Source organism: Coloeus monedula (assembly GCF_965178545.1).
Source record: "Coloeus monedula genome assembly, chromosome: 18".
NCBI classification, from domain to species: Eukaryota; Metazoa; Chordata; class Aves; order Passeriformes; family Corvidae; genus Coloeus; species Coloeus monedula.
Window position 1 is genome coordinate 9079912 of NC_138798.1, and position 14501 is coordinate 9094412.

General features: G+C 41.8%; 1 protein-coding gene across 3 annotated transcripts in view; it reads left to right on the forward strand.

Moving 5' to 3' along the window:
* CLTCL1 (clathrin heavy chain like 1) overlaps nt 1–8817 on the forward strand; it is a 34158-nt gene extending 25341 nt beyond the window's left edge. Inside the window, exons 23-34 of one of the 3 annotated variants that reach the window (XR_014226929.1) lie at nt 4–168; nt 317–424; nt 755–922; nt 1006–1155; nt 1989–2120; nt 2464–2574; nt 3121–3291; nt 3730–3951; nt 4673–4693; nt 6934–7009; nt 7371–7505; nt 8021–8141. Coding sequence is in view for 2 of the 3 variants with exons in the window: in XM_082293497.1 (XP_082149623.1) it covers nt 4–168; nt 317–424; nt 755–922; nt 1006–1155; nt 1989–2120; nt 2464–2574; nt 3121–3291; nt 3730–3951; nt 4673–4693; nt 6934–7009; nt 8021–8136 (1440 nt within the window). In the remaining variant the exon portion in view is untranslated. Of the gene's footprint in view, nt 1–3; nt 169–316; nt 425–754; nt 923–1005; nt 1156–1988; nt 2121–2463; nt 2575–3120; nt 3292–3729; nt 3952–4672; nt 4694–6933; nt 7010–7370; nt 7506–8020 lie in introns of all 3 variants that reach the window. The other 2 variants (XM_082293497.1, XM_082293498.1) reach the window with 2 other exon arrangements.
* The last annotated feature ends 5684 nt before the right edge of the window (nt 8818–14501 follow it).

Sequence of the window (14501 nt, forward strand, 5' to 3'; positions counted from 1 at the left end):
CAGGTCGGTGATCGCTGTTACGAAGAGGGGATGTATGAAGCAGCAAAACTTCTCTATAACAACGTATCCAACTTTGCTCGCCTGGCATCTACCTTGGTGCACCTTGGGGAATATCAGGCAGCAGTGGACAGTGGCCGCAAAGCCAACAGCACGAGGACTTGGAAGGAGGTAACTTAAACTTGTGGGTTTTAGTAGTAGCTTTTAATTCTAGAACAAGTGTTACGGAAATAGCTATTTGGAACTGTTGGTAAACCTTAAATTTGGTAAAGCTTTGTCCTGTTAACTTTGTCCTGTTATTTGCTGACTGTCATTACAGGTCTGCTTTGCCTGTGTGGATGGAAAAGAATTCCGCTTGGCACAGATCTGTGGTTTACACATAGTCATCCATGCTGATGAACTTGAGGAGCTGATCAGTTACTATCAGGTCAGTCACTGTTAATATTCTAGAAGACTCGTACAGCATACTTGTATCTGCTAATAAAGTGGTCACAGAAAAAAAAATGATACCCTGGGGGCTAATATTTAAATTAATTTTTCCTCTGTCTTCATTTCCTAGTGGCAACATGCATTTTTTCTGTAGTAAATGGAGTGGTAATAGTTTTCGCTGGCCCTTCTTTTATAATTCTCTTGCCTCATTGGAATCATGTCTTAAAATCTAAGCACTTCCAATTGGAGAGAAAAATCAAAGCGTGTTGAATTTAAGTAAATATGCATTTTAGCAAGCTTTATTAATCCTTATTTTCCTAACATCCAGGATCGTGGCTACTTTGAAGAACTGATTGCCCTTTTGGAAGCTGCCTTGGGCCTAGAGCGTGCTCACATGGGGATGTTTACCGAACTTGCCATCTTATACTCCAAATTCAAGCCTCAGAAAATGAGGGAACATCTGGAGCTTTTCTGGTCTAGAGTTAATATTCCAAAGGTATGCAGTAAGGTAGCTGCAAGTGAAGGTGGGAAGCTGCCAGTGAATCAAACCTGGTGCATTTTTTTTGTTTGTTTTATTAGGTGCTCAGAGCTGCAGAACAGGCTCATCTCTGGGCAGAACTTGTATTCCTCTATGACAAGTATGAGGAGTATGACAATGCAATAATTACTATGATGAATCATCCCACTGATGCCTGGAAAGAAGGCCAGTTTAAAGACATAATTGCCAAGGTAAGTAACTAGTTAACTGAAGCAAAGTGCTGAAAGCTTCTTTCAGGATGAGGCAAAAATGCACAACAGAACTGCTGTTTAGAAAATAGTTTGCTTAAGCTACTACTCAGTTTTTCCGCTGTACTTAAAACAATTTCCAATCAGTTTAGCACAAAAAATTAATCTGATCTTACACTATTTCTTTCCTGCTGTGCAGCACATTGTGTTGAGTGGCAACAGCTATACAGAATGTTCTCGGAGGCTGCTCAGGATCACAGGTCACAAGCAAGAGGCCTAACCTCCTTACTACCTTTGAGCTGACTGCTGTCTTAGTCTGAGGCTGTAACTGTTCTTGGAAGATTTCTGCATATGTTTCCAGCTGTTTCAGTGTGAGAAATGGGGTGGGCAATCCCATGAGTACAGCAGAGAATAGTGACTCAAGGAATAGTTTAAACAAGATTTGAAACTGAGTACATTCTTATTGGTCTTGGGGGTTTCAAGGAAACAATTTAAAGACCTTAAGGCTACAGTTTTCAATGGCTTCAGGAGTCGATAAATGGTCATATTAACTGTAGTGGGTTGCCTGTGCCCGGAGCTCTTCAGTGGATGGATTAGAATTGTTTTGTAATGCTCCTGGTAGCCTGTGATTTCACTGTCTGGAAGCAGATGGTAGAAGAAGCAGTCATAAGATTGAACAAGAATTCTGCATAAGTGTAAAACTTCTGACCTCTAGAAGAAAACTTAAGCTGTTGTTTAGTAAGACACACTTAAACTTTGTGCTGAGTTAAGTGGTCTGAACTAAGCACCTTAGGATTACTTTTGTTTGAAGTACTAACTAGTGTCTAATCATGCAGGTGGCCAATGTGGAGCTGTACTACAAAGCCTTGCAGTTCTACTTAGACTACAAACCTCTGCTGATCAATGACCTCCTGCTTGTATTATCTCCACGACTGGATCACACCAGGACAGTCAATTTTTTCTCAAAGGTGAGTTTGGAAGATGGTAGATCAACAAAAAATCCTCTTGCTCAAGTTAAGATACTCCAGGCTCTGGCTAGAAAACAGAGTTGACATCTGTTGGGTAGCTTTGCCTCCAGTATAAAGGACTGAGAAGCACCCCAGTCCTGGCTTGATATGGGAAATGCAGGAAGAGTTGCATAACTGGTCTTGGAGACTGTTTTATTTTACTTATGGCAGTACAAGATACTGTGTCTGAAGGGTTTGAACAATAAACACAAACTCTTGTAATAACAAATGGGACCCTGTTTCAGGAGAATGCAGTGTCAGGATTGCTGTAATTAATCTTGTATTGGAAACATCATCTTTCCAGGTTAATCAGCTACTTCTAGTAAAGCCTTATCTACGTTCAGTCCAGAACCACAACAACAAAGGAGTTAACGAAGCTCTAAACAACCTTTTAACAGAAGAGGAAGATTTCCAGGTGAGGCCCAAAAAACCAGATTGTTAAGCCCGAGGGATGGTCCTCTGACAAAAAAGCTGCTGACGTAGTAATGTCCTTGAGTAGGAGGTAACACTTCTCCAATGCAACAGGGAGAGGGCGTGCAGTTAGGCCCTTTGCATGCAGGAGTCTTGAGACATCAATGATTTGCAAAAAAACAGGTGCCACAGATGTTTTTCTCAGAACAGACCTCACAAAGGTCAGTATCAGGTGTGTACTCAGTGAGCAGCACTTCTGTAAATAAATTTGCTTCTTGGCCCCATTGGCTACTATTTGAGGACATGCTTTATGTTTTAAATATAAATAGCTCTTCTGTCTGGAGTCAGTATGACCAAGTTAACATCTTTCTTTGTTAGAAAATATCCTTTGGAGAGGTGCATGAAACACTTAGGTAAAGAAGTTGTAGCCATAGTATCAACATCCAGCTGGCAGAACCGAAATACTTGTGCACCATGATTAGATTCTTCTCTACTGTAGTTCTCACCTACTGCCATCTGGAAGCACGTGTAACAACTTTCTCTCAAACAGGGTTTGAGAGCTTCCATTGATGCCTATGACAACTTTGATAACATAACGTTGGCTCAGCGTCTGGAAAAGCATGAACTAATTGAATTTAGGCGTATTGCAGCATACTTGTACAAGGGTAACAACCGCTGGAAGCAGAGTGTGGAGCTGTGCAAGAAAGACCGTCTGTATAAGGTGAGTTAATGACACTGGCTGAGAAGTCTGGGCTATGAAGCATAAATCTCCTGGGTACTGAATGTTTGTTAGTTTCAAATCTGGAGTTCTAATTAATGGTCCTTCACTTGAAGGAAAGACTCTTAAAGCAGAAGTGGTTGTAGTTTCAAATGCACGTCTTAAATCCAGTTTCATAATGTTGTCCTGTATCTGGGGATCTGTCTCTGTCAGTCAGTGGCATCTGTACAGTTACCTGTATCAGTATGGAACATTCTCCATAGAACTCAAGTCATAGGCTCGTGTAAGGGTACACATGAAATGCAATTATGCTGGTATGCTCTTCAAGCCTGTAGTGAGTTCACACAGGCCAGTTTGTGCATAGTCTGTAGGAAACCTGTTGAATAATGTTAATAAAGTATCTGGCTTGCCCCAGAGCTTTACTGTTGATCTTTTCTGTAGGATGCTATGCAGTATGCTGCAGAGTCCAAAGATGCAGAGCTGGCTGAGAAGCTGCTCCAGTGGTTCTTGGAAGAAGGCAAGCAGGAGTGCTTTGCAGCCTGCCTTTTCACCTGCTATGACTTGCTGCACCCAGATGTAGTCCTTGAGTTGGCATGGAGACATAACATCATGGACTTTGCAATGCCTTATTTCATCCAAGTGATGAGAGAGTACCTTACCAAAGTGAGTATTGCATAGGCTAGGAAGCTAACACTTTAGTCTGCTGTATGATTAGCCTTATGTAAACCAGAGCTCTTTGCATATGTTTGGAATATTACCATTCCTCATAGACTAAGTTTTCTTCAAGTTTTGTGGGTTTCATCACTCCAGGCTAGCTAGCAAAATTTATAAATAGATGCCTTGGCAGTTGAAGAGGTCTAGTTAAACTTCTGCCTTTAGCAGTAGACTTAAGCAACTGTGCTTCTCACAGCAGCTCCATAGCTGATGAACTGAAAACTTGCTGAGGACAACACATACGTCACTTTTGTCTTTGTGTAACTACGAAAGTAAAGCACTCTTATTTCCTAGAGTAAAAAGAGCATAGGGCTTTTGAGTAACTAATAGTGCACATTATTCCTATATCAGCCATAAGAGCAGACTGCTGAAGGTGTTTGGTTTTTTTTTAAATCGAAAATGTAACCATAGACGCATAGCCTGGTTCTACAGTACTGATACCAAGAGCTGGTCCTCAACTCAGAGAAGAAAGATTCTGATCATGTGTGGTCCTGAAATGCTTGTCTCAAACAGCTCTAGGATACTAAGCTAACATCCTGCCTTGGAAGGCTGTAGGATTGCATAGGACATCACAGTAAAGAATTTCATTAAAATGAGCAATATAAAAGTGACTGCTTCAGGTTGCTTCTAATAAATCATGTTAAGTATTCCCCTCTGAATTTTCTTGCAGGTTGATGGACTATTCTATAAGGTGACACTCTGATTTCAAACTCTCTGTGTTCATTTGTGTCCCTCAATATCCTAGGTTTCTTTTACAGGAATCTAGCTGTAGCTTCTGCCAGAAGAGCAGTGTAATTTAGCTCTAACTCATTTCCTGTTCACTTTCTAATGCTAAAAGGATAACTATTCACAAGCAACTTGAAAATCCAACCAGACTCTTCTCCTGTTCATGGGAAACAAAAACAAGTGCTTGAGGAGGGCTTTAGTTTGGGCTCCTTTTCACTGTCTTAGATATCCTGTGGCAGGGAGGATGCTGTTCCTAAACAAAAAAAGTGCACTTGCCATTTAATGGGATGTGTTCCAAAGGCAAATTGCTTTTTACTCTGTAAATTACCAAAGTGTGCCATAGTTCAGGCATGGTGGTGAGTTTGACTAGTGCCATGAAGCTTCTGTGAACTTCTTGCCTGTTGGCATGATGAAAGTATTTGCACAGATCTTAAAAATCTCCTGCTCTTCATATTTCATTCAGAAGAAACGTGCCACACAAGTTTACCTGAACTCTTCCATGTGAGGTTTAGGTCTAAAATAATTTATTTTAAACTGCTGGTTGGATTTACAAGTAATCATGTGTACTAAATATGGGATAACTTGCCAGAAGGAAAATCTGCATGGTGAAAGTGGTTTACAGTGAAACTAATTTAGTCTGTTGAATTAACTGCAAAACATGGAATTGGAGAATGGGCTTTATAAATGTAGTATGTCTAAAATTGTCATGTAACTAACTTCAAAAGCACAAAAGAATAGACTAGTGTCGGTGGGGTGTGTACATCTTCCCGAACTTACCTGTCTTTTCTGCATAAAAAAATGTTAAAGCACTGAATATCCTCTGTCCCAGAAGGGGACAGGCACACGGAGTATAATGACACTCACCTGGAAACCTTTTGAACCAGTTCTCGGCAGCAGAGCAGATGTGTTCCAGCTTTCCCGGAGCTGCTCATCCCTTGCTGGGGGTGGCTGCTCTCGGCATTCCTGCTGTTTGCCCATCTGAGGGCAGGACTGCGCTGCTGGCCAGAGTCAGCGTAGGATGGCGCCAGGGAAAGGCAAACCCGAGAGAGCCGAGTCGGGGATAAACAGAGCAGGACCAGTAGTTGGAAATGGGTAGCTGTCAGTTGCTTTGATCCACAGTAATTTGGGTAGTATTTGTATCACCAATATTTAGTGTTATGCTGGAGAGCTGTTAGGCTGACAGCTATAAATGAACCAGTAAAAGACCTGCTGCCACTCAAGTTGTCAATTTGAGTTGCAATCTCCAAAAAATTGAGGAAACTGTTAAACAACATATCTGGATAACATCTTTGAAATGTGATAGAGACCCCTCTTGAAGCAGTTCTCAGGCCAGATACGATGATTGCAGTGGGAAAGGAGGATGAGGAACGGCTGAAATGCAGCATTAGGCTAAATGTAGGTTTGCCCAGGACGTTAGTACTGCCTGTACCAGGATGTGAAGCCATGTGACTTTTATGCCTTCTAGCCTTCAGTCTCAGTAGTTCTCTTCTGGAAGATAAAACTTGTTAAACCTGAGAAGGATGGTACTGTTGCTCTTCAGATTGCTCTCCAGACCCACAATCTAAAGTTGTGTTCAGGGCTCCTGCATTACTGTAGCACTTCCACAAATTTGTTTAGCATGAACAGAACTTTATGTGCTTCAGGCACAGCACTGAGATCTGTATAAAGCTGATACTACTAGACGACATTACATGATGGTTCTAGAGTTTCCCCTGGAGGAAGTCTCTGTGAATAACAATACGGTTAAACCGGTACCTTGCAGCCAGGTTAGGCTGTAGTCCTAGATGAGATCAAACATCACAGGCCTGGAATAGCAAATATCTGTGAGCTGTCATTGAAGGGGAGAGGAATTGCAGGTTAATAGGTAAGTGTAGATTAGGCCCATGTGAGATGATGGTCAGTCTGATGGGTTTGAGTTCTGGGTCATAGTTAGCAGTGACTAGAATAGGGCCCCAGAAAGTGCTTCCTTTGAAGGTAATGAGTACCTCAACTGCATTTGAGAGTTGCTGCTTATTGCAGTACACTTAAAAGAATTGGGAAGTCAGTTTTACAACAAGGCTTGCTGGGAATAGGCAGACTTCAGTAGTCTCCAACTTGGACTAAAAAGGAGCACTTGATAGCTGAGGTACCAGGCATGAAAAACTTCACACAATGGTGCAATTGCTCAATGAGGCCTTCATAAATCTCCTGTTCACTTCAATGTAGGTGGATAAACTTGATGCTTCTGAAAGCCTAAGAAAAGAAGAGGAACAAGTAACTGAACCCACTCCAATAGTATTTGGTAGGTTTTAATTGATTACCTGTTGTCACTCTGGTCTCTCTTTGTGGAGGCAGCTTACATGATTACATTGTATCCAAGAAAACTGGTTTCAGCTAGATAGTAATTGAAATGGTTGTCTCTGCTCGATGAACTGCATAAGTTGTTGAAGTGACATCGCACTCTTACAGTACTGCTCTTCAGATTAAAGTATTGCTCCTCTTACATGGCTCAGAGCTCTGCCTTAGGAATCGTGTTTCAGTATGGTAATAGGACAGGGGATACCAGGGTGTTGCCAACCCCAGGAATAACTTACAAGAGCATGAAAATTCCTCTTCTTATTATTCATGTCTGAGGAATGTCTGCTTTCTGCTCTTCCAAGTAGAAAGGCAGACTGGCTTTCTAGCTCACGCATTTTAAGACATGTGCAGCCAAAACACCATGGCTGTCCTCAAGTGTGATGCTATTTTAGAAGCCTTTCTGAAGAGGCATTCTGCTAACAAGCACCTAGAAGTGGCTGGTAAGGGAAAGATGTGACTGGTTCACTGTCTGATGTAAATGTTAACCTGAATTTAACAGATGCATGAGGCATGTGTGGTCCTGGTGATGAAAACAAACTTGTCAAGGTGTGTTCAGACCTTTTGCAGCACCCTCCAGACTGTGAGACCTAATAGACCTAACTATTTGCTTGAATTGCTTTATTCTTTAGATCTGACCATGCATGGGTTAAATAATACCAGTTTGGCTTTCAGTATGGTCTCTTCAAAACAAGCCACATTTATTGTGACCTCAAGATCAATTGATATTCATCTTCCTTCTGAGTCCTGCCTTGCTTTTGTAGCTTTCTGGCAGCAAGAGCAGATGGCATGGGTGCCCAGTCCATGGCACGTGTTGGGGAATAGTGTGACTTGCTGGTGTGTGCTTGCACAGGGGCTGATTTTAGCTAAAGCCTAATAATCCTGTCACACAGTACAGCTAGCATTAGGGAAGCTTGGGATCTTAAACTAACTTTCTTTTTGTCTCATGCTTTTCTAGGCCAGCAGTTGATGTTAACAGCAGGCCCCAGTGCAGTACCTCCCCAGGCAAACTTCCCATATGGATACACAGCACCAGGATTCACCCAGCCACCTGTTTATGGTTTCAATATGTAACTAGCTCTCTGACAGACCTTCACTGTCTCTGTTCTCTTCCTTCCCATCCCTTTTTAACTTCTCCAAGAAGTGTACAAGGCACAGATGACCTTCTGTTGGCTGAACACACTTGCTGCCTGGCTCAGTGAGGAGGCTTCAGCAGGATGCCTGTTACTGTTATTTATTGATTATTGTCTGGTTACATTTCAACCTCTGAAAGGCAGCTTTTGTTAATGACATTGTGAGACTCTTGTCTGAAGTTAAGGCACTATTTCACTAACTCATATAGCAATAACTACTTGAGGCCAGGGGGAAGAGAGCATAATTTTCTTTCTTATGAAAAGCCCATTGAAGGCAGCTGGGAAATTACCTGGCACCAAGTTGTTAAAGCTTTAGCTGAAGCTACTGAAGTAGCAGGGTTGTTAACAATTCAATGAAACATCTCGTTAATAATGAATTGTTGAAAGCTTGTATCATCTGACCACCCCATTTTATTTGCATTCTTATGTGCAAAAGAAAATGGGCTTTTCTAATATTTGTGCTCTGAATGTTTAGAGGAGTATTGGGAAGTTTCCTTTTCTGGACAATAATGCTGTTGGAGTTCAATACTGTTGGGGTTCAATACTGTTGGAGTCTGTTCTCTGTTTTCTGGAGTATATCTGAGACTTGAAGAAAATAAATCTTCTCATGCCAGAGAGCAAACACTTCCCAGATCCTTTTTGTTTAACAAGAAGAGAGCATGTTACTTATTGACTTATGACGTTAAATGGTACTAAACCAAACCTCAGCTGTGTGTGGCAAGCGAACATAGGAGTGTGCATGGGCTGCCAAAGCACTGGAGAAGCAAGAGCACAGCGTCAGGGTTGGGGAGGGGGACACACTGCTACCATATGGAGGCATTAGGGAGGGCCATAATCCTGACTTTTTATTTGCACCTTTAACTGATTCTGGCATGGGCTTCCTGCCACACCATGTTCTGACCCTGTCTGGTGGGCAGAGTCAGCACCACCTGAGTGAACAGGGTGCACTGACTCAGTTCTGCTATGCTGCAGTAGGATCAACAGCGTGTCCATCATCCACCTCTTCCTTTGAGAATGCCAACAGGGATGTATTACTACTTTGTGCCACTTCAAATACATGTATCATTAACGTTTTATGTACTTAGATAACAATGTATAATTTATGGTTATGAATCTTGTGCTAATCTTGAATATTATAAAAGTCCAACTATAAATGTAAAACTGCAGTATCCACCGTGTGGTTCTAGTCTTACTATCTTGGGTGTGGGGACTGGCTGGTAGTAATACACTACCACTCATAGCATCAGATCTCTTAATCTGACAACTGAGGATGCCATGCAGGAAAAGGGAGACTTGTGCCAAGCCACAGAACAGGGAAGGCTGAGCAAGTAACTTAAAGGGAGTTGTGGTCTCTTCACCGGACACATGCATGCTGCACGAGGCAGTCACATGCTCACATGTGCTTTCATTCAAGGGGCTGGGAGAGCTTCAGTCCTGTTTGGAGGGAGGTGCTGCAGTGCAGTCTTCTCTGCTGAGATACATCGGTGTAGCAGTGGTTTTGGCAAGCTACACCCTTTCATACAGAATTCTGCTTGTAACAGGGCAAAGCACCTTTAAATGCAAACCAGTGGAGATTGTCAGGGTTGTGGAATCAGTAACAGCAGACTGTGCTTTGGCACAATTCTGATGAGTATGTTGTCTCTTCTTGGTCACCACACCATGACAGCAATGGCAAAGGGATGCAGTTCCACCTTCCTGATGGATGCCAGAGTACCCCAAGTGTTGCTGGAACATACTAACCTCAACTTTGTACTGATCAGCACTCACAGCTCAGCTTGAAATGCTGAGCAGCTAATGAGTTCAAGCAAATTTCCACTGTGTGCAGACTTACTCATAGCAGGAGTCAGCCAGGTAGCTTGCCATTTTCCAGGAAAATAGTACTTCTATTTTGTAACCCGTTCCTTGTCAGTTGAAATAAATTCAGGTAAGTGAGCTGGAACTGAAGATCAGCTCTAGGATTAGTACAACTGTAGGACTTTCCATCCTGTCAACTTAAAAATGTGCTCTGACTTCATAGCAGCAAGTGCAGGCCAATGGTGGAACACAGTGAAGTGCCTGATCAAATAGTGGAACAGCTCCTGACTGTAGAGAATTGAGGTAGCCTGGGGATCCTCAATAGCCTCAGTCTAGAAATCTAATTACAGGAGTGACTGAGTTCTCAAGAAAAGCAAAGCTGCCAGCTCTGATGAACAGTCTTGCTTTAGTTGCTCTCTTGGTATAGGCTCTTGCTAAGTATAATGGCTTTTATAAATTTTGTGATCTTGCATTCTGACATGCATTCAAAACAGACTCCCTGCTAATACAGTGCAGCTGTACCTAAAATGTGGAACAATCTCTTGCATACCAAGGTACTTCACTGCTTCTCTGAAACTGAAGTCATTCACAGCAGGAAATAACCCCTCTTTTAGGGGTTAGGTGAAAGATTTAATTCAGTTCATGGATTTGTAATGTCCAAGTTTTTGAAAACTTGGATAAGATTGTTTTGCAGAGAGTGCTTTAAAACTAAGCTTCTTGCTAATTTCCACCTCAGTGACACAGGGCTGGTGCTGTCCCGTAGAATGATCTGCTTATGCAGAACTTGCTGCAGGGTGCAACATCTGGAGACCAACTTCCACGCTTATGTCAGAGGGTAACTTGCCTGAGACTACATACAGGCTTTCTACTGCCTCATGCTCCCCCTGTGAGAAACAGAGTGGATCTCCTTCTGTGTAATGGCTCTTGCTATGTGTCAGACCTTAGGGGAATCTTCCCCAGTCTGGCAAACTTTGGGCACGTACAGATCGGGCATCAGAGAAGACAAGCAATTCACCAGGGCATTCAGGAGGAATGGATCACTGAGGTAAGTCCTGGTTCTTATTTCACATAATGGTGTAGTATTTTACAAGACTTCCATTTCCCTTCCCCCTTTTTTAGGACACTAATAAAATGGTAGCGTAGCAGAAGGAAATGATCTGAAGTAATTTTGCTCCTTAAAAATTCTAGGCAGATGAAGTCTGTTGAAGTTTGTGCAAATAATAGGCAGGATACAGCAAAGACAGTAGTAACTGTAGGGTCAAAAACTTAATTCTGATTTGATAGAGAGTTTTTAGTAGCTGCAGTGCTGAGAGCTGGCACTTACAGCACAACATGGATCCTTAATTGGGCTGCGTGAAACAACAACTTTTTCCCCTAGCAAATCCAGCAGCAGTTACTCAAAAGCCTAAGAAATTTCCTCTGTTTTTTGAACTCTGAAACTGACAAACAAACCCTTGGTTGTCAGATGCCTACTCAAATGAGTGTGAGTAACTTTAGTACTTTGGCAAAGCTGACTGTCAACTGCTTGTAGTTAATCTTTATTCTTGGATGTGTGACATCCTAATTGGCAGACTAGGACTTGGTCTCTGAGAAATTCCTAGTCTGACTGAACCAGCATGACAGTTTTTCAATCTGCTAAAAAAAAAAATGAGGTGTGAACTCTTGCAAATCTTGGGACAGGTAGCACTGTATGTACCAGGTTCTCATAACAAGCAGTTTATCAAGTGTATGTATTACCTTGTGACAGTGTTATTTCTCATCTGTGAAGCTGCTTTCAGTTTCTCTGGGTTCCTTCTGTTCTGCTGTAAATGGTTTGGCTTTGCACTTGGTTCCAAGCCAACTGTATTTCCTTTTTTGCTTTACAGAGTACCCCAAGACTGCTTCAATCTCATTTGTTTCCAGATAAAGACATAAGGCTAGAAAATGCTTGACGACACCAGAGTGCTTTGTGACACTTGTGTGTAATTAGGTTGTGGTTTGCCAAGGGAATGAGCCTTGCTATAGCAACCTGCAGTGCACCAGTCCAGTTTACTAGATCTGGAATCATTCTTGTGCTCCATCTACTTCAGCAGGTGTCCAATCTCCAGACAGTTTGTCACTAGTCTAGCTTTCTCATTTTTCAATCCTGTGCATTTTCTGTGGGTATTTTCTTTCCAAAGGTAATGACAGATCCTGACTCAGGTTTTACTAATAAAACTGCAAAATTCTTAGCATAGGTATGTGTTTCAGTTTGTCTGGAGCCTTTGCAATCTTTCAAAAAAGGCAACAACATCCATCTGTTTTCTTCCAAGCTAATATAAAGTTGGCAGCTTTTAAGCTTAAGATGAAATTTGAAATACAGTCAGTGAAGTTGTGTCTTTTATGTGTCAGAATTTAAAAATCCTGAGTCAGGTTCTGAATTTATTCAGTTACGCATTTTCCTGTGTGGTTCAATGACTCAAGGTGTGGGTTGGTTTTTTTTGGTGGTTTTGGGTTTTTTTGGGGGGGGGTTGGTTTGTGGTTTTTGTTTGTTTGTTTTTTGTTTTGGTTTGGGGTTTTTTTGTTTGGTTGGTTTTTGTCTGCTGTTGTTTTAATCAAGATTGTAAAATTTGTTTGTCTAAAAATCTCCCAAGTCTCCTTTCTCCCCGCAGTGGTTATGAAAGGAAGGAATTACGAAGTCTTCTGGCATGTTGTTTTCCACAGCACTAAGTTCTCCAATATTATGCAGAGCACAAATTCCCCAAGTACTGGTTATCCAGCTGGGGAGGTAGGAATGAGTTTGGGTGGGAAGTGGTGCTTAATAAATCTTTGAATTGCTCTCCTTTTGTAAGGTGGTACTTTTTTTTTTTCACGTAGGGGTGGGGAAATGGCTTCATCAACTGCTAATAGAGTTTGTCAACTGGAGTTGCTTTGTTGAGTAATCCATCCTGCTGTGAGGGACTCAGGACCATGGCTGGTAGCAGAGTGATAATCGGTACAGGCTGTACATGGGCTTCACTCTCTTCTGAGATGAGTCAGGCTCACGCAGATGTGAACGTAACAGGGACTTCTGTAGTGCTCTTGAGAGGCTCAGTCCTGGTAATCTCAGTGAATAATCTTGAATAGGAACAGGAGCTCTTTTTGCATGCGTGCTCAAGTGGGACTCATGTTCGTTTTTTGGAATAGCATCATCTTTCTTACAGTCACAGTAGCTCCTGCTGCACACACTTGAAAGCTGGGGAAATGTTGACTCAAATCTGCAGTATTTTCACTTCTGGCAGCCAGTTATCTGCAGGATCTGTTATGCATAAAGGAATTGTTTGGTCTCGATAGGGAACCTGAGAGAAAATGAGTTTTCTCATTTTATCATAAGACTGCAAGTGATGGGGATTAATAATGCATGGAAAGGTTTATAATAGTTGATGAGTTGTAACAATTGTGATAATACATCTGTTAATTCAGTGAAATGAAGAGGTTCTCTGATCCCAGGATATATAATAGGAAGTTATCTGCCCCATACTGATGACTCATGGTCTCTGAAACCATGGTGTGCTGTCCAGTGCCAATTAAATAAAAGTAAGAATAATTCTAGGGAGAGGCAAGGGAGGAATAAGTTGGAATTAAGTGTAGTCATGTAACCATGTGCTTCCAAGGATCCAGAAAACTGCAATTACTGTTTGTGTTTGAAAAAATAAATTGTGAAAGTTGCTTTCATTTTCAGTAGCTCTTTTTAATTCTGATTGTTAGGGCCTGGAGAGATGCCATGAGGCACACAGGCTGCAGTAGCACCTGACTATGTATTTCACAATTCTTGTGTCTTTGTATGCCAGCAGAAACAAGCACCAGCCACCAGCAAGGGAAATGAGTTTAGATAGTCAGAGGGTTGTTTCCATGAACATTCCTGAAGCGAGAGCAGTAACATAGCGGGTTTCATGTTCTGTCTGTAACAGTAATTGCTCTTCTATACTTTGATCACACATTTCTTAGGAGATGCTCTTGACCATGTGAGCCTGGTCAAGTATTTACTTTCACATAAGTAATGGGATTTAAAATTGAACCTCTTGCAGCCCCTGGTATTTCAGGGATTGTTTATCTTCTTTCGCTGTTTCTCCTTCAGGCTTTCTGCTGACAAGTGGTGTTAGCAGCTTCTTGGAGGTCAGGTCCTTGCAGGAGATGGCTTGCAATCTGCATGTGATTAAATATGAATCATCCTTTCCCCTGTTCAGCAAAGTAAGCACCGCTGTGAATCCCATTGAGGCTGATGCGAATTAAGCATGTGGTGTGGTATTTTCTTGGACAGGATGAGGTTGTGTACAGGCCTTGATGATTTGGGAATCTGTAAGAGCCAGTGTTTGTTGTGAAGGTAATAATGGCCTCACAACAGAGGCTGTATGTGTCTGCAGGCAGATGTGAAAGCCATGATAATTTGATGGAAAGGTATGAGGAGTGGCAGAGGTTAATCATAAATCCAAATGCATTTGTTTGTTTGCCATCTTTGAATGAATTTATCTTATTTTTACCATTCTAATAGTGCTAACCTGAGCACAAGAAGCT